The sequence below is a fragment of the Ursus maritimus genome, unplaced genomic scaffold (assembly GCF_017311325.1).
Source record: "Ursus maritimus isolate PB19 unplaced genomic scaffold, ASM1731132v1 scaffold_22, whole genome shotgun sequence".
Classification (NCBI taxonomy): Eukaryota; Metazoa; Chordata; class Mammalia; order Carnivora; family Ursidae; genus Ursus; species Ursus maritimus.
Genome location: NW_024424675.1, coordinates 27599944 through 27624340, shown reverse-complemented (window position 1 = coordinate 27624340; position 24397 = coordinate 27599944). Strand labels below are relative to the sequence as shown.

Genomic DNA, 24397 nt, shown 5'->3' with positions numbered 1-24397 from the left:
ATAAAATAACGTTCACCAATATATTCACCAACACCATCTCACATGCCTCCATGGGTACACATACACATTTTTGGTAAACCCTGTCCTAGCCAATACTCTTAGTACAGAGAGACAGACTGGTTGTCTGCAGTGCTGCTGCTGCATTCCCCCACGCCTTGTGTAATGCTATCCACCACAGGCAGTCACTGTTCCATCCCAGGAGAAGTTCAGGGGCAGGGATTTGGGGGTTGGGGGGGGATGGGAGGAACTCAGGATGGATTTCCTAAGTGACCCAGATCCTCCTCCTTATTCCCTCCTTCTGTCCTGGTGTGGGAGTTCAACTTCTTCAAACTTTTTTTCTCACTTCTTCTGTTATTAACTATTATAATAAACTATTAAAATGTCCTTGTAAATCTATAAAGTCCTAACTGTTTATATTTTTAGTACACTTCCAAAGCAGTGAAATTACTGTGAATGAGAGTAGGGAAGTCCTAAAAAATCTGAAAGAGGGCTGACACTGACCCCTCAGGCCAGGAAACCTGAAGGGAACACTGAGATTTTAGACTCCACAGCAGGTGGCCTGGGAGTAGAAAGCTGGAGGAATCATGAATAACAGGTACAAGACAAGGAAGAAAGTGAAGCAAGCCCTAGGTCTAGGACAGAGAAGATTGAAGTGCATGCAGGGAAGAGCTGGAACTAGCACTTCTAGAGCTGGGCGATGCTTAAAGGCAACATCTATTTTATATTAAAGTCATTGTATCTTACCACCACACAATGGAAACCTGTGATGGTATCCACTCGTCTCTGAGCTATAGGGAAAGGTTTCATTTTCATTTTATGGATTCATGAGATCCTACTTATACAGTCTCAACAGAATTTGCATCAGACTGTAAGACCCTGTTCACCTTTGTAAAGGTAACAAGTCTTCAATTACTAAGAAAATCCTTGGGGGCAGGGACAACAGAAAAGGACAGCATGAGGCTCAGAAAATTTGGACACTAGTCCTAGTCATACCATGTACTTCTTGAGTAACCCTGACCAAGTCACATACTCTCTCTGAGCCTCCATTTCTTCACCTGTAAGTGAAGGAACAGTGGGTGATTCCCTGGACCCTCTCTGCCCATAGGTTCTGTAAGCTTCACTTCCCCAGAAATAAGGGTCTCTCTGAGAACATGCTTCCTTTACATACTGGCTGATTCCAAAAGCCATCAGAAAAAATATATATATATACTCTGAGTAGCCTCGGTTGTAGTGGTAATCATGTACCTCGAGATGGGTTACAACTGGGGGGGGGGGGGGGAGTTGAGGAGGGAAATAGTGTATGCTATGTCAACGGAAAATCATTAAAGGGTTTTCAGGAGGGCACTGGCATGGTCAGATCCATATTTAAGAGTATAATGATGGCAGCAAGTAGGACTGGGGTAAGGGTAAGATATTTTGGAATGGGGGGGTGGGGGTGGTCAGACCATGTGGGAAGCAACCACAATAATCTGAGTAAGAAATATTAAGGCCCTGCATTTGGATGTATTGGCAGGGATGCAGAGGAAAAAAAGATGCAAGAGTCACTGGGTAAGCAGAAACTTGGACACCAATTATGGAAGGGGGAAACAGGAAGGAGCAGGCCAAGATGACTCCTCAAATTTCCCGCCTGTTTGGGTGGCACGGATAACTGAAATACAACGATGTGGAATGAGGACCAGAAGAGGAGAAGGGCAGGATCCGAAGTTCAGGAAGAGTAATAATAATTTTTATACACATTACACAAGAGAAAATACCCCACTAAAATAAACTTTTTACAGAACTATAGAGCTCCTTTCTGATATTTCAGATACATACAAAGAGCCTCTAAGAGATTCTATTTAATATGTGTATTCTATTTTCTGTGGGCATTTGCAGTCTTTTCCCTCCCTGACCCTGGAAACAGCCTGCGAGTACTGACGAACACGTCGATTTAGCAATGGAGAAGGCCCAAAGTGCTGCAACTTACTCTGTTCATTTCCAAGAGGTTGCTCCAGCATTGCCAGGATGACACTGTTATCCAAGACAAAGTACCGGAAACTATGCTTGTTTATGGTTGGGAGCCTGGAGTATTTAATCAAAGTGGTCTCATTCACCAGACTACAAGGAGAGGCAGGACCACTGGGTGAAGGAAATGCGCCAAGCAACTGCATAATACTATGGAGAATGCAAAAGATAACAGTTAATACCCAAAGCAAAATCTTAAGTTTACCTCATGCATCAATGTGTTCTTCTGCCCTTTGAATTTTAAGTGACCACAGCCATGCTTCCTCTTTGCAAATCAGAGTTACTCCCTGTGGTGGACATAGTGGTGTGTGGTCCAGATTCCTGCCTCCAAGTCTGAAATCTCTAGTCCCAAGAGATGGTGGCCACAATTTTCAGCTGCATCCCTCTCTAGGACTTGCTCTCAGGCCAAGAAGAAGCACCTCACCCCAAATCACCACTTTGTCTGGGACAGCCCACAGGCAGCAAAAGGGTTATATGGCAGTATCAAGTCCCATCCCAGCCCCAAAGATCTCTGTTGCACCTGCCTCAGCTTAGTGTTTCCCCTCTGCTCAGTCCTGCCTCCTTCACTTCCACAGAGCAGCTGATCCTAAGAGCACCGTCCAATAAACTTCTTGCAAGGAAATTTCTCTCAGAGCCTGCTATCCAGAGAACCCAACTAACCACACTTCTAAATTGTGGAGCTCCCAAAAATGTATTTTAAAAAATATGTGCTCCAAGTGTCAGGATTACGCTAGCTAAAGCATTCTAGACCTAGAAAAGAACCCAAAGACCAGCCAAACCTCAATATTTCAGATGAGGAAATTCAGGCTCAGATGTGATAAGTGATTTTTTTAAGCAACCAGGAACCAGGGCCTGCTGCCTTCTCACTGTGTGGTCCTGAATAGACATTATCCCCATTTTACAGATAAGACTGGAGGCACTAATAGTACACCTTACAGAACTACTGTAATTACTAAATAAGAATATTTAAGAAAAAAAAATGCTTTGTAAACTGGAATTCAACTGAACAAAACTTAACATTCAGAAATGTTTATGTCCATAGAAATTTCTGCATACATTCAATTAACAATAATAATAACTGGCACTTATCATGAGGCACTGGTCTAAGCACTTTACACACGATCTTTTGTTTAGCTATCAAAACAACCCTATGAGGTAAGTACCACTATTATTCCCATTGTATAATGAAGAAACTGAAACAAAGAGAGAAAGTACCTTGTAATGATTTTACCTTGTGGTCCTCACATCACCTGACCCGTCATATGCATCTCATCTGGAGTCTGATGTACTACCAGTGTGCCACAAGGCCTTCCCCACATGCACCTCATTCGGAAAACTAATACTCCCCAACCATTTTCGTCATCTCAATCCTTAGCTGGAGCAGCCTCTCCCTTTCTCCTTCATTCTAATGCCTGAACGCCAATAGCTCTGATAATGGAAGGCAACACTGCTCAACAGATGTTTTCCACCCAAAATTTTCTCTCCTTTTAGGTGGAGGATGGTCTAAAAATTTCAAAGACCAGGAGAATTTGATGGTGAGTTCAAGCCTCTAAGGATGTGTGGGAAACAGGTGAAATAGTAGACCAGAAAGAGGATAATGTGATTTCAGTTTTCTAATACAGGACAGAGACAGATGTTACAAAGTATATGGACCATGTGAGTTTGTCATGTTCCACGCAAGATCCTAAGACAATATCAAATGGGCTGCTGGCAAGGAAACAGGTTACTAAGATCAAATCACACCAGCCTAACCACATTTTCTCTTCTGATAGTGACTAGACTGGAAAGGTAGAGAATGGTCTCTGAAGTCAAGACATACAGGTATTTAACAGTGTATGGTGATAACCTTGGAGACAACATTGAAAAATTCCTGTCAACCCGAATGGAAATCTCTGATGGTGTGCTTTGTGAGTCTATCTCTGTTCAATATTTTCACCAGTGTCTTTGACTAAGTCACACACATAGCAGGCTCATTAAATCTACGGCTGACCAAAAGTTGAGCTGCAGAGTTAATATGTCAGAGGAAGAGTTGGGATCCAAATAATGAGATACATCTTACATAAAAAGATCCGAAGTTTAAATGTAGAGTTCTGTACATCCAAATACCCCCAAACAAGTAAGTACATGATGAGAAAAACAGACAAAAGATAAATGTGTGAAAAAGACTCTAATTTTAGTTGACTTTATGCAAATCATCAAGTTCTCAAAAACCCAATGCAGTCTCAAAGTACATTTTAATGAAAATAATATCCTACAGAGCGTAAAGATCATCCAACTCACCTAGAATATTGTACTCAGTAACTTTAAGAGGTACATACGTAGTCAAACCCACACTGCTGAGAGAAGAATGACCAGGATGATAAAGGTACTTGAAGCTTTGTCATACAACAAATAGCTAAAGGTACTGGCAGAAACGAATCACTATCTTTATGAGCACTATGTTCAGATATCATTATAGCCTGGGAAGAGGACTCCACTACCAAGAGTTTGAATTAGAACTAATAGGTAGAAGTTTAAGTGGGACGATTTCAGTTCAATGTAAACATCAAATTTTTAACAATAAAAATGAAATGGGAACCCCGGGGGTTACAGTATCCCAAAATTAGATACTAAATAACTGGGTATACGTGTCTTACAGGTGGCTTAAGCAGAGGGGCTGCTGAAAGGTGTTCCAAGAGTCCTAATTCTGAATTTGTATTAGTACACGGAGAAAACACCCAACTAGCTAATCTGCACTTCATCACTGTCTACTATTCTTAGCATTGTGAAGAGGTGTTGAAGAAGGAAATGTGGGCTCTACCCAAGTTTGGGAGACAACACCAGCATGTATCAAATATAACCAGATACGATCGTGACAGTATAGAATTCCACACTATGCAGTCGGGTCTGACTGAATGAGCACAGAGGCACAGTCATCATTTGGAAGCAGAATAGCCAAGAGAGATACCATGGAGGTAGACAGATCTTATGTGAGCACTGAACAGTGGAGGATGTGACCGCAGGGAAAAGAGGGAAGTCATGAAACCCAGGGAATACACAGAGACAGGTATGAGCATGCCCACAAATGGCCTGCCAGGTCCAACTATGGCAGAAGGGATATGCTGGGAAAGATCAGACAGTATGAGTGGGGACAGAAGAAGGAAGGCCTTGACAACCAGATAAGAAGTTCAGACAACATGGCAGGAAACAAGAGATCTATTCAGTTTTCAACCACTCAAGCAACAGAAAAAAAAAACAGTGCTTAAGGATGAGTTCAAAAACGGAATACAAGACGAACAAGGTGAGATTAAAAACAGGGAAATTAGGCAAGAAGTAAGAAGAGCCTAGACCAGGATGCTGAGGTTAGAGGGGACGGAGGAAATACTTGTAAAAATAAAGTCTACTGGATTCGGACACTAGTTTCATATGGCGAATGACAGATAAAGCAGAGATAAATCAGAAAAAAAGCCAAAGGTCTATGTTTGCATAACCGGAAAGCAGCAGTGATGCAGACATAAAGCAGTAATTTTGAGGGAACAGAGAGATTTGGTTTGGGACAGGTTTCATGATGACGGTACTCTGCAGGGCCCTCTTCAAGACTGGTAACTGGAGATACCATTCGTGGAGTTGGCAGCAGAAACAAGTGCAGATAAAACAGATGAGCCACTTAGATAATCACTGGCTAGGTTGCCTGGAAGCCAGGGCTCACTACTCATTCTGAACACATACCAATTCTTGCGGCGTCATATTCTCATAGGAATGCCCCACCTAGGGGCTAGGATGCAGCAAACTTACTTTTGTATAATACAGAGTTCCCAGTGAGAAATGCTCTCCCTCTTTCTCTCCATATCCTTCTTACTCTTCCAGGCACACATCAAAGCTCAGTTCTTTTATAAAGCTTTTCAGTCTATCCCACCCCCCACATGGTCTTCTCTCTGAATTTTTTTTTTTTAAGATTTATTTATTTGAAAGAGAACACACGTACACGAGCAGGAGGAGGGGCAGAGGAAGATAATCTTTGAGCAGACTCTCCGCTGAGCGGGAAGCCCAACTTGGGGTTCAATCTCACCACCCATGAGATCATGACCTGAGCTGAAACCAAGAGTTGGAAGGGCACCTGGGTGGCTCAGTCAGTTAAGCATCTGTGTTTGGCTCAGGGTCCTGGGATCAAGCCCCACATCAGGCTCCCTGCTCAGCGGGGAGTCTGCTTCTCCCTCTGCACCTCCCTCTACTCGTGCACAATCTCTCTCTCTCAGATAAATACAGAACATCTTCGAAAACAAAACAAAACCCAAGAACTGGACACTTAAATGACTGAGCCATCCAGGCACCTCTCTGAACTTTTATCTAGTACTCATCGCCTGTATAAGTACATATTTAAACAGTTACATTCACATTTTTCTGATTTTCTAGCTATTAGCCAAACCTCCAGAAGCACACCAAAAGCCTAGCTAGTGCAGTAAGCAGGACTAAACTAAAGCATGCATGCTTCTAAAAATGCACTGAATAACCAAAGCCCACGAGGAAGAGAAATAACACCCAATAACACACACCCCAAGTGATAAATAGACCACTGAACTCAAAAGAGTCTGGGATCTTGGTAAGGGCTGACTTACATACAAATCTGCAAGCAGTCTTGCCTACCACTTTAAGACCAAGATGAGCCAATCCAGACTGACCTGACATCCGCCTTCCTGCTTTTATGTTTTCTGGGTCTTCACCCACACTTACCCTCATAAGCCCCAACTTTCCATCTGTACTGTGATTCTACCTAATCTTCTCCACTCAACTCTTCCCTTCAATCCATAAATGTGCCTACATGGCCTTCCTTCCCTCTTTCCACTCTCCTCACTTACCAGCCAAATGCAAACTCTCTCAGCAATCTCTGCTATTTTTCTAAGGTTCCAACCTGTCTCTATCCCTTCACTACCAAAATGATTAGAACAGAAATCTTCCCTTGCTGCCTTCTTAACCACTCTGTAATCTGGTTTTTGATGAAACTTCACCAGTCCTGTAAAAGTCAGGTCCAATGTCATCTTCTCTAGAAATCTCTGATTTGCCCATATCTGGAAGTATTCATTTCCCCCTTCCAGCATGTTATTATACTCCTTCTCCTGCAGCACTTACTCTCCACCTAACATTATAGCTATTTGTACTCATCTCTTATCTTCCCTATTGGACAAGAACCTCTTTGAGCATGGTGATTGAATCCGATTTATCTTTACAATCCTATTACAAGTTCATAAGAGGGAGCTCATAAATTTTGACTGAATGCACTTCTAATACGTACTGTAAATGTAACAGAATACAGACCACTCAGCTAAGAAGCAGGAGACTTAATAGTGTGACCTCAGGCAGATCCCATCTCTGGACTCAGGCACCAAAGTGAAGAGGAAGGGTAAGGCTCTCCGAGATTCTTTCTAACTCTAACAAGATATGACTTCAATTAATGCCAACTAGCACAGAAAAACAAGGACTCAAACTCTCAGCCCCACATTCCTGGGTTCTTTTGGTTCCCAAAACAAGTTTTCCCTTTCCATTTTATTTCTAAAGAAAAAGTATCCTGGAAGATTACATCACTTAATGCTGAACAACTGCGGAGGAGAGGAAACAACATGGACCACAACTAACCCCATCTAATTGCTAGGCGCAATCCCTGTGCAGTCACTTTCATACCATGTTAGGGTGGCTTCAGCAGCATCCTTTACCCTCATAGATGCAGGGTTTGGCTCCTTATCTCCTTTGTACTTGACCTCTTGCTCACTGCTCTTGGACTTACTTCCTGAAATACCCAGTTCCACAATCTCCAATACTTCCTTAAGACAGTCCTAGAAGCAGGAAAGGCAAATCAGTTTTTGTAATACACCTACCTTATGAGAAGATAAGGAAATACAGCAAAATGCTAACAGTGGTTGTGTTTTGGTGATGGGCTCCAGTTTCCTTCTCACTTTAATAGGTATGTGTTAATTTCACAATAATATAAAAAACTTTGCCCAATTTTTCTTTTAAGAACTGAATTTGAATGTTCAGTGTTAGATAATAAATGATAAATTCAATTCAATCTTATCAGTCATAATTCTTACAAAACTACCACAGACTATAAAACCATGAAAGCCCAAGTTTAAGAGATGGAACAGTAATTCAGTTAAACCTGGGATGGTTTAAGACATTAAGACATTAGATTATCCAAAGGGAAGTTCATCCGTTACTAACATTTTTAAGCAATTCTTGGTACCATAACTTTAGTAGAAATCATAATGAAAATAACTAAGATTTTATCAACAGTATTATTTTAAAATGATATAAAGTTCTCCATAAATATCCAATGAACCTGATATATCTTATTTATACTATGAATTCTTGATAGCCGCCTGGCTCCCTATAAGGAAGATATTAAATGGAACAATGGCAAGGGAAATCAGCCTAGAGATCCGCGCCTACTTGAAAGTGGGAAATATGTGTGAAATGAGATTTTTATATACAGGCAAACCGTTATGGCAAGCTGTGCCCTTAGTTTGCAGCCCGGCTACCAACTGTCCTTCAAAGTTTGGCAATGTGTGACCAAAGTGCCTGGTGGCCATCTCAAAGCTACCACATCCTTTCAAGAAAGAATTTTCTTGATAGTTCAGAGAAATTAGTCAAGGCTCCATCTTGCAAAAGAACTTCTCCATCGATTAATTTGCAACCAAATATAAGTGTGATGACAATTTTTGAATTGTGCTCCAAAGGACAAGTATTCTACTGAAATACAACAAAGAATATTCAGTTTAAAGTAGGCAATATGTATTTAAATATTCTCTTTTAAGAGACATCGTCCCAATATACATTTTTGTTTCTCCTTCCTGTTTTAAGATCTAGTAAACTAACCTTTTCTTTCTTTTTTTTTTTTAAAGATTTTATTTATTTTTTAAAGATTTTATTTACTAACCTTTTCATCAAGCATATCAGGGTGCTCTGTCAGCCAGACACAGAGACACTGAAAAGCTGCTACTATCATGGAGTGCAGATCCCGGGAGTGAAGGGGAGCTGGCCGACTACACTGGTACACAATGTAGCTGCACACAGAACTGATGGCTCGCTTCCGGTCTCCAGAGTCAACCATCACCTTCACCTAAGCATATTCATATGGGGAACACAGTTAGCCAGGAACCACTGTATCAATTTCAAACTATCTGCACTACAGCCTGGCCTTTCTGACACTGGGATACACCACAGGAAGCCTTGCTTTTTAAAATATTATTGATACAAAGGCACCTGGGTGGCTCAATCAGTTGAGTGTCCAACTCTTGATTTTGGCTCAGGTCACGATCCCAGGGTTGCGTGAGATCAAGTCCCATGTTGGGTCTGTGCAGTGGGTAGAGCCTTCTTGAGATTCTCTCTCCCCCTCTCCCTTTGCCCCTCCTCCCACTCTCTCTCTCTTTGAAATAAATAAATCTTAAAAATAAATAAATAAAATATTATTTATACAGGAACAGAATATTTCAGATACATCATTATATAATACTCTATAAAAACCAGAGAGCATTTTTCAAACTCTAAAATAGTTATTTCATTTTAGCATATTTTTTCATTGGCTAAAAACCTAAACTCCTGGGGTACACCTATTCATCACTGCTAGGTATCAAAAGAATATCTGGCAATGGAACGTGTATATTTCTTAAGCCCTCTAACCCAATCTTGCGGTGATGCACTATGGGCTATGAAGTTCTGTATAGCTGCTCAGAGGTATAATTAACATACAGGAAACTACACATATTTAAAGTGTAATTTTACAAATTTTGGCATAAGTATACACTTGTGAACTACCACTACAATCAAAATAGTAGACGTATCCTTCACTCCCCAAATATCCTCATGCACCTTTCTAATTCTTTCTTCCATTCCTTTATGCCCCTTCCCTAGGTTACTATTGATCTGCTTTCTGTCAATGCATTTTCTAGAGTTTAATACAAATAAAATCACATGTATCGTATTCTCTTTGGGGGGAGGGGGTCTGGCTTCTTCTTCTCAGCATCAGTATTTTGAGATTTATGCATATTTTTATGTGCATTTATTAAAATCAGATGATCCTATAATGACACAAAATATCATGTTGAAAATTTAAGGGTATTATAAGCAAATACAAAACCAACAGGTATTCTATTATCATGTGCAAATTAATAGGAAGTACTGAAATGTTTCCTGTAACTTAAGAGCAAAAGTATCATTCATAATCTTTGAATCTATTAAAAAAAGTTCACTTTGTAAAATTTCACTAGGAGGCTCATTTTTGCACACTCTGGATAAAACTATATTTGAGTGTAAGTAACACTGTAATACCCATATCCAGGAGTTGAGAGATATAGGAAAAAGAGTCATGGTCCAAAGCTATTGGGCTAAAATAAGAGGACTGTTCTCCTCACCTTTGCCAGGCCAGAGAGGAGCTCTAGAGCTGCCAGTGATATGCTCATGTCTTGCCGCCACTGGGAGTTGAGTCTTTGGGTGACAAGATGAATGCTGCGAATCAGGAGCCCAGCAGCTGAATCTGTATTAAGAGCTAGGATATAACCCCAATGCCACATCCCACAGGGAGGGAAAACAACTAAGCATTAGTAACGAGAAGCACAGCATTCCACCAGGCACAGACCACAGCAGCCACAGTGAGCACGACGGGCACCCACACAGTGCTATGCTCCCCACCCCACTGGCCTGAGCGTCAAGCCTGACTGAACAACAGTGCACAGGGCACACACACTGGACCAAAGCAGCTTCTAGCGCTCAGCTCAGGTACTTTTACACAGACATCCACTAGGATTTGGCAGTTCAATATATCTTAAAATTTCTTAATTAACTCATAGGGAGTTACATTTAAAAAAAAAACCAATGAAAAGGCTATCAATTATTTTTTTGGAATTTTATAGAAAAAGGAATTCACATTTTAGAATCTCCTCCGATGTTAGGAATACCCTAAAACATCTGTTGAAATTATTTTCAGGGTTTAACACTATCAAAAGTCACATGCAATGCCTTTTCAAACACATTTTAACATTTAATTCTCTAAAGCTACTTTAATACTTCTAAAAAAATTAAATAATCAAGTCGCCATATTTTTATTTGGCCTCTAGTTCTACATTTAAAAATAATTACTACTTAGCTAATTATAAATTAGGACAAATTAAACCAAATTTATAAAGGAAGCTTTAGGGACATTATACCTGTCGATCCTATCAGAAAGAGGGCAGTGACAACAGAAAAAGGAATGATCATTAAAGAGAGACATTCATGCGACACTAACACAAATCTGGATTTCTTAGTAAAAACTACTTTACGACATTACAAGCAGAACTCACTAACACCAGTTCAAAAGGCTGAAACAAACAATAATCACTTCAAACATTTATATTAGAACACATACAATAATTCAAAAAGTTCTTTAGTGTTTTAGAAAGCATGAAAAACAAATTTTCATCTCTAGTATACTTAAATCCATGAACATAATGAATAAGATAACAATTTAAATAACTTCTTTATAAATGCAATATTTAAATTTGTTGAATAACCTCACAATGACCTGATGTATTTGACATGCTCAAGGATACTTAAAGCAAATTTAAACATGCCTGGACTCCTAGGCTCATGAATTCTCCAGATAATTAAAAAATTAAATTCACATCTAAGGATCCAGATTTCATTCCAGTCATGTTGGACTAACACTCACAGATTCAATACAATATTAATAATCATGTAAAAAAAAAAAGGCACCCACAAATTCACAGAACCCGTTAAGTAATTGCCAAAGTAATGGACATCACTGAATAGGATGATCTGCTAGCTTTTGCTTAAAATTTGTGACTAAAAAATCTAACCAGTTATAGTAGGGTATATGGTTTTTAAACACAAAGACTCTCCCCTCTTGGTTCCATCTAACGTATATTTTATCACTCCACTTACCACACTGCAATAATTGATGTGCTGGCTATCTCTGTCATTAGAGCCTGAGGCAGAGCACATTCTATTTCTCTGTATTGCCAGTATCTGGTAACAGAATCCATAAATTTTTCCTGACTACCCGCTATAAACATTTATAAAATTGAATAAACTACCCAAAATCTAGCTACTAAAAGCTATAGAGTAATTTTAAAAGATTTGTTTTCTTTTTAAAAATCTTGTAGACTAATAAATATTAGGTTATTAAGTATTATACCTAAATACATTTAAGTATTATACTTAAACACATTAAAATCATGAACATTAAAATTTTGTTTGTTTTATGTACTGGGCATTAAAAATTATTCAATAATCTTCAGCTTTCAAAAGAACAAACATGGCTTACCATAATCCCTTAGGAGAGCTTGAGCAGGTCTTTCACTATCGGGAGTTGTGGGCTCTGTGCTTCCACCACTTGCTGAACTAATACCACTATTAGTGCGACTATGACTCTTCAGGTTATTCTCTCCACCACCCTAGTCAAATAAAAATGGATCAAATATTTGAGGGCTACATCCAAAATTGGCCAGTACAGACAGAAGTCAGTCATTAAAAGCCATGTTAATAAAATGGAATGGGCCAACTAAGTAGCACAAACTGATACACAGATAAAAACTGACAAGGGATTAAAACTACTGAGGTGTTTTTGCATAGACACCATCTACTGAAGGGTATGAAGGGTCTGATGATTATGAGTGTCCATTCTGGAGTCTTTGCTGCTGTTTACAAAGGGCGGGCCCAAGACCTTTCCTATCTTCACTAGACTTCACCAGCTAATGACTCTGGGCCCTTAAACAATTACCTTATGCCTCCTAAGCAAAATTTCAGGAGTACAAGCTTAAAAAACAAAATACAAATAAACAACAGTAACTCTCAAATGTAGTTACATCATAGAAAGCAAACAATAAGATATCACAGTTAGTGTAAAGACTGACTCCTACACGGATAGGGGCTAACAAAGGTATCTGTTAAAGGTTTCTCTCATTTTTTTCCCCATATAAACAAAATTCATTATATCCAGATCAGTGGATTATTATTAGCAACCTACTGGGACACGAATATAATTTCCTTAATAATAATTTGATCACCCATCCTACATCTACCCAGCTCATTCTGGTATACTCTGTTAATTTCCCCACTCTCCTGTCTGTACTCCAAGTGTGGGGATCACATATCCTATAGCCAGAAGCAAGGGGCAGTGGGAGTCTCTGGGAAGCTTTTTTTAATTTGGAAGTATTGGTGCTTTGGGGGACCTTCAAACTTTAAAAATCACAAGGACAGACATTTTGGAATGCAATTTACATAAAATCAGATGTTGATATTCTGACAGATAACATGTGGTATGCTTCTTACCATCTCCATTTGGCAACCAATGGCTTCTAAAAGTGCTGAATCTTGAACAATATTTAACATTGCCCCTGTAACAGCAAAAAAAAAAAAAAAAAAAGGCATTTTATTTAAATATATGACAAGAATACTAAATTGGCTAAAATATCTCAATAGAGATAAGAATATGATTTTAGCTGACTATTCCTGAAATGTCCATAAAATTGCTAATAAATCTACAGACTGGATGAAAGAAAACACTCTTTAGAAATGCCCTAATTCTGATCTGTCCTCAAAGTTGTAAAACCACATTTTCTAAAATAAACTTGAAGTCAAACTTAACTATATAAAAACATGACCACTCAGATATTTTTAAACTGGTATTTAAGACCAAATGCAAGCATATCAATTTCAAGTATAATACAAACTAAGAAAAATATTATGGACTACTTTAAAAAAACAGATTCTGTTCTTTTATTTGTTTTTTTAAAGATTTTATTTATTTATTTGACAGAGAGAGAGAGCCAGAGAGCACACGTGGGGGAATGGCAGAGAGGGAGGGAGAAGCAGGCTCCCTGCTGAGCAGGGAGCCTGATGTGGGGCTTGATCCCAGGACCCCAGGATCATGACCCAAGCCGAAGGCAGACACCTAACCAACTGAGCCACCCAGGCGCCCCTGGATTCTGTTCTTTTAGAAATAAAAGAAAAATGACAAAATAAAAATCTTTCTGGTCAGAATGCTTTTGTGTTTATTTATTTATTTGAGATAGAAAACAAGAGGAGAGGGCATGAGTGGGGGGAGGAGCAGAGGGAAAGGGAGAATCTCAAGCAAACTCCCTGCACAGCACAGAGCCTGGGGCTCCATACATGGGGCTTGATCCCACAGCCTATGAAATCATGATCTGAGCTGAGATCATCAGTCGGACGCTCAATCAACTGAGCCGCCCAGGTACCCTTGATCAGACTGCTCTCTAAGAATGATTAAAGCCACAAGGTTCAGGGCTACCCGTGGCTGCATATTCTGAAGGAAAACTGCACATATTTACTATCAAGGAACTTACAGCCCTAGAAAGGCTAGAACAGAAATAAGACAGTGTGCCTAGCACACCGCTTCTCATCTCAGTGTGGGAGTACTCTCGTTCACAGTGGATAAAGAGAGGAGAGACACAGCTTTGCCAATCTATGGCAAGAGTTGGACAACTGACTCTTCCTTGAAATGTACATATGGAGCTCTTCAGAACAAGGGTAAGGCAAAACTAAATAACAACTCTGTAGTAAAGTATCTGATTTCAAGTGATACGTTATTTGAATAACCTAAAACACTACAATGTGGAGGCCCCCTCATAGTAAGATTTAAGCTCTGTTCTTTCAACTCTTTCAAAATGAAAGGATTTATTCTTCCCTATTTATTCCACCTTCTCACTGCATAACATAACACTTCCTGAACACTCACCTCAACTACTCCTGCCACCACCAATTCTTTGGCCAGGACATTTCCTCTCTTGAAATGAAATCCTAACTTCATTTCTGCCTATTCAAATTCTGCCCTACAAGATCAAATTTAACTTCCACTTCCCCCATGAAGTCTTCCTTGCTCTTTTGGTTTGTTCTCTCAACAATGAAGACACTGAACAAGACATGCAATCTGCTATTATCTGACACTTTGTGAGAATATTCTAATTTCTGCAATAAGACTTGCTCAAGGCTGAAAGCCATGTCATTCAGTTCTTTAGTACTGTCCTCAGAGCACCTGTAACTAGGGCCATGTTCTTGGCTTGGATGAAAAGCCAGAAGTACAGAAAGAAACAGCTGTAGTAATTAAGCTGAAAAATAACGGGGGCTTAAAACATGGCAGTGGGCATAATGATGAAGAGCCATTTAAAACAGATAATCAGGGACACCTGGGTGGCTCAGTTGGTTAAGCTTCGGCTCAGGTCATGATCCAGGGTCCTGGGATCGAGTCCCGAATCGGGCTCCCTGCTCAGCGGGGAGTCTGCTACTCCCTCTGCCTGCTGCTCCCCCCTGCTTGTGCCTTCTCTCTCTGACAATAAATAAAATCTTAAAAAAAATTTTTTTTAAATAAAAATAAAACAGAGAATCAGTATGATCAGGAGACCACCAGAGAACATTAAGGAAAAAGGAAGGAAGCAGAGCAAAAGCTATTCCTCAGTTTCCTCCTGGCAGGGTTCCGACATAGCTTCCAGATTTACACCCAACTCAAAATTTTTCCCCATGGACATAATGAGCAGGAGGCAGAGGAAAACGCAGATGTAAGGGATGGAAGGAAAGAGGAGAGAGGGAAAAAGAAGGAGGTAAGGGAAAGGAGGAGAGAGGAAAGGCAAGAGGGAAAGAGAAAAATAATACAACTAAAACTAAGCAAAACTGACCCCCTGAGTCACCTATAACGCTTTCCCCTTTCCTCATCTCACACCTTTAAACTTTTTCACATATAGAAGCAAACAAATTCTGCCTCTGATTCAGAGTAGAGCTGTATTAGGCTCAGGCTTCATCACCGACCCCTGGCTTCCAAGCACACCTGGGGTCAACAGTGTATGGGTTCACTTACAAAAAAAATGTGTTAACACAAACCTAGTATCATTTGAGTGTTGTTGGGGTCCGTTTCCGTTTGCAAGGCACCTATTAGTATATTCACAAGTCTCAACTTCAGGGACAAAAAAGTTATTGGTTTATCATATGAAGAGCTGTCGTCATTACTAAACTTTCCTTCCAGGACCACCTATGGAAGAAACAAATAATACTCAACATCAATTGCTGCGGTGCGCTATGCCCACGTGGCAACTCCTGCAGTGGACAAAGAGACCAGGCTACCAAGCAAGGCCTTCAACTTACTAGTATTAGCCCGTCTGCGAAGTCTGGCACTAACTCACACAACATGCGTTATTATTAGCTGTCACTAGCTATCGCCACCTGAAACAGTAGACCAAGGCATGCTGGCTGGCTGACAGAAGAAGAACTTTGTTGATTTGATTGAAATAATCTGAGAAAAGTTTTAAAAAGCTCATGTTCCATTTTTTAAAATACAATTTGATTTGATTTAAGCACACAAAACAGAATACAGAATATAAAAAACTTTAATAAAACATTACCTCAGATCTGACTGTGCCAAAATGATGAGGGAGGGGCAACAAAGAAAGGAGGATATTAATGGAAGATCTTCTCAATTCTGTTGGATTTACATAGCTTTTGAATTTTGAGAGTTCTCTGCCAAAAAAAAAAAAAAGGAAAGAAAGAAAGAAATAGCTATTGGTATTTCCAAACCAAAGCTTGTTTTTAGCTATTGCCAAATATACATTATGTCAATTTTTCACAATATTAAGCACTGAGTTTGGTTTCATAATGCAATAACTACTTTCCACTGAGTTTATATTCTGTGGGGGGTGTGTGTGTGTGAATTTCCATGTTAAATCGTTACAGAATGAAACTAGAATCTGATTGACTGATTTAAAATGTATGACCTACTCTGTAAAAGTAGGACCTCTGGGCTGCGGTTGTTCTTAGCCCTCTAGACCAGGCCAAAAAGGATTCAATATGCCCAGGACAAATTAGAACTAAATGAATTCAGGGATGAGGTATATCTGGATGTTCTAAGCTCAGGTAATGTGACCTGAGTCCCCTTGGGCTATGAAGACAACTGCACAGGATAAATTAGGAAACTGGGGAGGAAGCACCAAAACAGACCAGGCCAAACCCAGCAAGTGATATGCTAGTACAGAGTGAGAGCTTACCTGTCAGGCAAAATGGTTTCAAGAGCTGAAATAAAGTAAGGAACCACAACATCAATCCCTTTCAAGTCACAGCAGAACAAAGGAGGGGAGTTTAGAATAACGCTGGCCAAGACAGGATGGCACACATAATCATTTATCTGCAAACCTTGAATTAAAAGCATGTAAAATCTAGGAAAGCAAGAAAAAAATTTTAAATAAACTGATCAACTGTTTTCATAATTATTAATATTTTCTACACACTCATCTGAAAGTCTATTTCCACTCTTCACTACTTCTATCCTTTAAAAGGTATTATTAGAGTTAGAACAATTCAAAAGCAAATATACTAAGAACCAAATTATCTTTCCTAATGAAAAGAGAAAAAAGATTCATGTCTATTACACCTTCTTGAAGTGTTAAGCCTCGCAACTCAGTTATAGGTGCCTGCAAATGAAGACATAAATGACTGCAGTAATTATCAGTAAACTAGGAATTATTGCACTGAATTCCATGCCAGTAAAATTCTGCAACAATTCCCAGTTTTCCCAAGGGGGAAAAAAAAAGTGTGTGTTGTCTCTTTCCCCTTCCCCATCATTTCTGGGGGGACGATGAAAGAAAGAAACCTCATTCAACCCTGCATTTACCATGGAGGTGAGTATGAGTAAGACTCCTTTTAGGAATATACCTGAGCGTACCTTCCTTCAGCCTCCTCTCCTAACCTCCAATCAACTAAGTATTCAATCTTCCATCATTCAAGAGCAACTAGATCGGTAAACTCTTCTACTACCGTGAGGCACTTTTCTCCACAACCTATTCGGAAACAACTTCCTCACCTCCTGGTCACTACTCAACACACTGCAATCTAGCTTCTCCTCCTAGAACTCGGTTGAAACCATGTCAGCAAATAATCAACAGCCTCTCAATTACTAAATCCAGAAGACATGTCTAAGTCTTAACTTACTCTGCCTTTTTTAAAGCATTCAACCCTTTAATTACTCCCTTCTTCTCTTCTTTTCCTTCTGTGACCTCTGTAGTTGTTTTCTCTAATAGACCCTCTTACTCCACCTGCCTCCTACACTGGTATCCATCAGGCTGTCAAGCTCCACTCTCTTAAGCTCTCTCTCACACTAACCTGGTTTTAAGCTCCTGAATATAGTCAAATCAATCTCTAGCCCATGCCTCTCAAGTGAGCCCCAGATCTGTGCCAAAAGTGTGCTGGATACCTGAAAGCAGGTCATGTCAATTATTGATTAGTGATAATTTGTACTGATTACTCCAGTACTTCCTATGCACAGTGTCTGGCACATGGCAGGAACTTAATAAATATCAGTTGATTAATATCCTACAGGCATCTCAAACTCAATAGTTTCATAACTAAGTTCACCACTTGCCCTCTAACAGATCTGCTTTTTTGGTTGGTCATACTCCCACCACCCAGTCTTAGGGGCCAGATAGAAAGCTCATGATCACAGCCTTCTCCCTTATTGCTATTTACTCTTCGGGGTATCTCCCCAACCCATAGTCTCCCTCCTGAGACTATGCCTCCACCACAAGTGATAAGCTCCGGCGCTCCATGTGACCCACCCTCACAGTTGTAGCTGACTAGACCAGAGGAAGACACCTGATTAATCCGATCCTCTTTCTCAGGAATCTGAAATTAGGCTTCAGAAATGCTAACTGGCCCTGCTGATCATCTAGACCAAAGCCATGGAATTTGAGAACTCAGAAGCATATTGAATATAAGAAAGTAATCTGCAGAGAAGAGAAGAATGAAGCAGCTCTGGGAGACCATGAAGACAGAGAAACAGAAAGGAAGAAAGTTGTTTTGTTCCTTGAACACTTCCCAGTTTCTGATCCCTGCCCTTCTGAGGCCCTGCTGCACGTCCTGACTTCAGAATGTATTAAATAGCAGTTTCTCGTAACTCATTACCATTTTGCTTAAATCACATTGAGGGGTTTCCTGTTACTTAAAGCCAAGAACCTATTAAGATACCCGATTAGCTGCCTGCATGTACCATTCTGTTCAGGCCTACAGGATTCTGCACTCGGTTCCCTCTGACTCAGTTTAATCCTCACTCTTGAGAACCCGGCGGGTACAAACACCTGAATGCTCTTGTTGATCACCTTAGCAGCTATGTGAATGATCAGTTCAGGAAAGCAAAACAGAGTCAAGAAAAAACAGGAGGCCACTACAAGTTAATTTAGGAAAAAAATGACAAGATCTAAAGTGTCATGGTGAGGACACAGTGGAGAGACTAGAAAGAGGGTTAAGTAAGGCAGGAGTTGGTTCACCATCTAAAGAGAAAGAGGGAAAAGAGTCTAAAATGACTCCCTGGTTTCTGGCCTGAGCAACTGAATGGCTGACAGAGCCATTCACCAAGATGGTTGAAGTCACCGATTGGGGTAAGATGACTCTATCCAACCTGCTAACATAGGCTAACCACTACCCAACCTTTTTAAGTCCAGCATAATCATCCCATCCTCTGTAACTCTTTCCTGAACCCCTGGGGTAAATGTGTACTGCTGCTTCTTCTGAATGCCCACAGCACTTGACCTCTGCCTCTCTCCTACCAGCTTCCTATTACTATCGGATCATTGTTACTTATGTACGTGGCTTTGCTCACTTGAGAAAATAAGCTCCCCAGAGGCCAGATTCACAGCTAACATTTCTGGACCATCTATAGTGCCTAATACTGTGCTAAAAATTTATTTAATTAATGTGATTCTTCCAAATTTCTCCATTATTAATAAAAATCAAATATGATGAAATAAATAATATTTCTAAAATAAAAAGCATCTCAAGGATCTTTACCAAATTTGATGAGGCAGCTAAAATGCAAGAATTCAAGCAAAAATTCCAATTACTTATAGACATTTGCAAGTATTTCAGACCAAAATTTACTTATCACTTCAGCCTACCAAGTCATGCTATAATAGTTTCACTATCAAAACTATATAAATGGAAAAATAAACAAAAAAAATTCTAAGACCTGGATAAATAAGCTGGCAGAATCTCTTCTCCAGTCTTCTTGCTACAAAAAATCCTACACAGTGTCCCACAAGCCTCAGCTCTTCCTGCTTCATAGTTATCAGGAAATTCACTTGCATCAAACATAGGATTGGAAACCATGGTGTCTGTGGACATTTGTGACCCTTTCCGTCGAAACTCCATGCTAGCTTGTGTTGTAATGGCTGAGGAGAGAAAAGGAGCGTTTTATTATATTTGTCAATATGCAAATAGGCTCATGGGACCCTGGACACAAAGATCAAGTGTTGATGTCATTAAATTGTTACTTAAATAGAATTCAATAATGCTTTTGTTTGGCAACTACGTCTTAATTTTTTTAAAAAGGGGCTCTCTGAAATCTTCTTTGAAAATGGTAACAATTAATTTACAGTGATATTATCAGTTTAATAGAGTCTACTAGAAGCATTTTTCAACTGAATTTTTGATCAGCAGAGTACATGTGTATATATCTGTATGTGAATACAGATATATAATAAAAGAATTTGGCTTTTCTATTATTTATTCTGCTTTTTCCTCCCCCTGTAGAATGATGCTTAAACATTAAGAAAAATAGCTACTGCAATTTACACATTACCCCAGACAGACATCATAATTGAATGGGCAAGCCCATGCCAGTTTGTATACTTTAGGGAGAGGGCAAAGTAAGGATGAGAAATGGGTAGGGAGGAAGAGAGAGCATTCCCACCACCCACCCAACTCCAAAACACACACCAAAGAATTGCCCAACCAAGCAAAATGAGAATGAATTTTAACAACCACAGACAGCAGCTAACTTGAGGTTGATAAGTCAGATAATTGGATTGGTAAGAAAGATTATCATGGTCATTCGTTGTCACTGAAACAGAAGCCCTTTGAAAGTTGCTTTTATTTTTAACAAAAGATTTCACAGTGTATTGAAAATCACTCTGAAATCTTTTATCACTCTACATGAAATGTTTAAATTATTTTGTAATAGTTTTAATAGAATGCAGAGTCAAGCATAAATCTTTATGCAACTTCCCATGAGCCATTTTTTAGTCCTGAATAAGCTATCCAGCAATAATACATTTGAAAAACACTACATGCAGAATGCATACAAACCAAACACTAAATCTGTATAAAAATAAGCTTAAAGCTTAAAAAAAAAAAAAAAAAGCCAAAACACAGTTAGTGCAAAGTCCTGGAATTCATGACATGACCAGACTAGTGTACAGAAATAATGGGACTGATTCAGGCAGATTAATTTGCTTTTGCCAACAATCTTCCCCATTCAAAACACAGAAAAGTATTTTTCTTCCCAAGTGCAAAAACTACAAGAGACAATGACAATCAAATTTTTTAATGGAATTATGAAAAAAATAAAAACATGACTGCAATTAAGGAGAAGCTTCTGGTTCCTACTTACAAGATTTATAAGAAAGAAGAATTTGGATAAAAGATGCTGCAAGATAATAGAAATAAATGGAAACAAATCAAAGGACAGCAGTAATTATAAAATACTTTAAAGATGGTGAAATTTTACAATAAGTTAAGAAGCTTTTTAGCTTTTTAAAAGTTAGATTAAAAGCTTTATGATACCACAAGCTAGTTCAAAAACAGGAAATTGTGCATTCAGATCCAAAATTATGATTTTTGTATCATGCAAAACAATGAACGAAGAAAATTACACAACTACAAGGAATTGAGGTTTTGAACTGCCAATACGTGCATTAAAATTTTAGTTCATTAACCCTTCCCAGCTCAATGTCACTTTTACAAACTACAGTGTAATGTCACATCAGTCTAGAGCTAACCAGTTCATAGAAGCAAACATTTTAAGTTAGAGGTGAACTGCATGGCAGAATTCCTTGATGGCAGCCAGTACTTAGAAAACAGACTACAGCGTTAGTATTTCCAAATCTTCCAACCCTGCCCCTCCACTCCCACCCCCACAACTTCAAGAGCAGCACCCAATAGCACTCAAACCCAGTGAAATACCAGGACACCTCCTATCTCCTGGGTAATGTAACAGCCTTTCTCATCTCCAAACACAATAGGGGAAAGAGGAGCTTCTATCTTTTCCGTACCAAGGAAAATGTTAAGAGTTAAAAGTAAGAATTAGTTGCCCACATATTATCTGAATTATCCATCTTTTGGAACGAGAGGGTGAACAAAGCTGTTACAAACTCCCTAGAGAGTGAGAAGAGCTGTATATTCCCTTTAAGCAAGCCCACCAAGGAGGCAGGAGATTGAGCCATTCTGGATCCAGGGATTTTATGGTCAATAGCTTGATACCCAAAAGTTACAATTATAAGAATTGCACCTTAATAAAAATAAAAATTAAAAATATGACTGATTCATTCTAGAAAATACAATACAAATTAATAAACATAAACATGGTTCAGAAAACTCAAAATATAAGGCACACGAACATAAGAAAATATAAGCCAAAAATGTGTCCTAAAAGTTTTCATTTAGTCATGAGTACATTTACTTATCCATACGTAAGAACTACTTTCAAACTTGTAAATAAAATATAATATGGAAATGGCAGAATATAAAGTGTCTGAATTTGAAGAAAATAAACAAAGGAATCTGTAAATTCAAACATGCAATCTCCAATTATATTCCCAAAAATATCTTCATAGTCACACTTTTTAAAATTATTTAAAAGATTTGTGAGAACATCCAAAATGATTAAACACGTATAATGCTCATATAGACCTTAGTTCTGAGATGATTCATAATAGCTAAGAATGCATTTCTGAGAGAAAGCAGAGACCTTTATGGTCATCATATCAGTTTTAATCCTTGGAACTAATATTCTCCCTAGAGATGCATAAATTAATGCAATCAGGCATCCTTTTCTCTCAACCTACACCTAATCCCAGTCGGAAAAGTGCTTTCCTAACAACCAATACACTCACTAGTGCATATAACACAGTGTCTGGGCACATAGTCATTGCAGCTCAATAAATGCTAGCCATGATTATTGTTCTCTATAAGACATGTCATAAATATCCAGTATTTTCTGCACTACCCCACACTCCCATCCTGCACGCTATGCCACTACTTCCAAGTACAATGGTGAGATGACAAAAATAAATCGGACTTCACTTAGTGCCATTTCTGTAATAAAATCTAAATGAAGATAGCAGGGTTGAGTTAATTTGCCACCAGTCTTATTTAGTTCCAAAGCAAATGGTATTTTTTAAAGTGTGCCCTGAAATAAAGTTCTCTAGACTAAAACCTGAGAAGAGTTTTTCATGAAGCAGAAATTTTCTAATATTTACATGTACTAATAAGTGAATGGCTGTCAGCATCTAAGAAAACACTTCCTGTGAATAAATTTCTGGTCAAAATCTTTAATTCTTTCTATCAATATTATTATCCTGGCTGACATGAAGGGAACTTCCGGCCACCTACTGAAAGGAATTTGATTCAACAAAAAGTGGCTAACCTGAAGTGTGTCTAATAAACCAGACAAAAGCCAAACCTCATAGAACAGACATAAAAAGGACATAGGAAAACTTCCAAAATTCTGTTACTGCAGCTGGAAGGGGTTAAACACAAGACACTGCTTGGTCAGAGACAGAAAGCTTTTTAAGGTACATATTAATCTTGCAGGTAGGAAAGATTAAAAAGAAAAAAAAGAAAAGAAAAAAGTGATAACATATTTCTTGAGCAATATTTACCAGTCATGCTGCTGTCTCTGTTTATCCCATTATGAAGTTTACAGTGAACAAACGCTGCATCAAACAACCAAGATCCAAAGAGATTCAAGATGCTGTTAACCTTTGGTCTCCGAGGGGCAGGCAGTGGCCGGGGTTCAGAACTAGTCTGATTGGGACTTGACAGAGGAGAGGTGGAGGATGTCTGGTGCTGAACTTTCGAGGCATGAGCAGTACTAACCTGTTAGAGGAGTACAAGAATATATCCATACTCAAGAAAAGTTGAGAAAACAGCAGGACTTTTTAAAAAGGTTAGCAGATTAAAAAGTCAACTTTATACAGCATAATAAGAGAGACGAAAACTCTTACTGTGCTTGTCTTCATGGTGGCCTTATTCACAGTCACAGCCCGGTGCCTCCGGTTATGTGGTGGGGTGGTATTGACAGCAGTGCTTTGAGGCATACTTAATCTATTCACGGGTGTTGGAGGAGCACTGTCTGATCGGGGCCTAGAAATGCCTTTAAGAAAAAGACAACTGGAGTTATTCTTCATAGTTTCAAACATGTGGTCAGAAAAATCTTCCTTAAATAACACCAGTGAAGGCTGATCATGACAGACTACAGCAGACACTGCTAGCTGCCTCCCAATAACCACTCACTCTTTCTGAGTTACAGAACACGAATTTTAGCTGGACATGGCTACCCAAAATACACAACTACATTTTCTAGCCTCCCTTAGAG

The 24397-nt window shown here is 39.1% G+C and overlaps 1 protein-coding gene across 2 annotated transcripts in view; it reads right to left on the bottom strand.

Moving 5' to 3' along the window:
* RALGAPB (Ral GTPase activating protein non-catalytic subunit beta) overlaps positions 1 to 24397 on the bottom strand; it is a 67173-nt gene that overhangs the window by 26605 nt on the left and 16171 nt on the right. Inside the window, exons 7-18 of one of the 2 annotated variants that reach the window (XM_008698103.2) lie at positions 24027 to 24175; positions 23682 to 23898; positions 19991 to 20192; positions 17022 to 17189; positions 16383 to 16497; positions 15865 to 16012; positions 13303 to 13367; positions 12296 to 12425; positions 10386 to 10507; positions 8912 to 9094; positions 7660 to 7811; positions 1967 to 2154 (exon numbers count right to left, since the gene is read on the bottom strand). In XM_008698103.2, the coding sequence (XP_008696325.1) occupies positions 1967 to 2154; positions 7660 to 7811; positions 8912 to 9094; positions 10386 to 10507; positions 12296 to 12425; positions 13303 to 13367; positions 15865 to 16012; positions 16383 to 16497; positions 17022 to 17189; positions 19991 to 20192; positions 23682 to 23898; positions 24027 to 24175 (1839 nt within the window). Of the gene's footprint in view, positions 1 to 1966; positions 2155 to 7659; positions 7812 to 8911; positions 9095 to 10385; positions 10520 to 12295; positions 12426 to 13302; positions 13368 to 15864; positions 16013 to 16382; positions 16498 to 17021; positions 17190 to 19990; positions 20193 to 23681; positions 23899 to 24026; positions 24176 to 24397 lie in introns of both variants that reach the window. The other variant, XM_008698102.2, reaches the window with a different exon arrangement.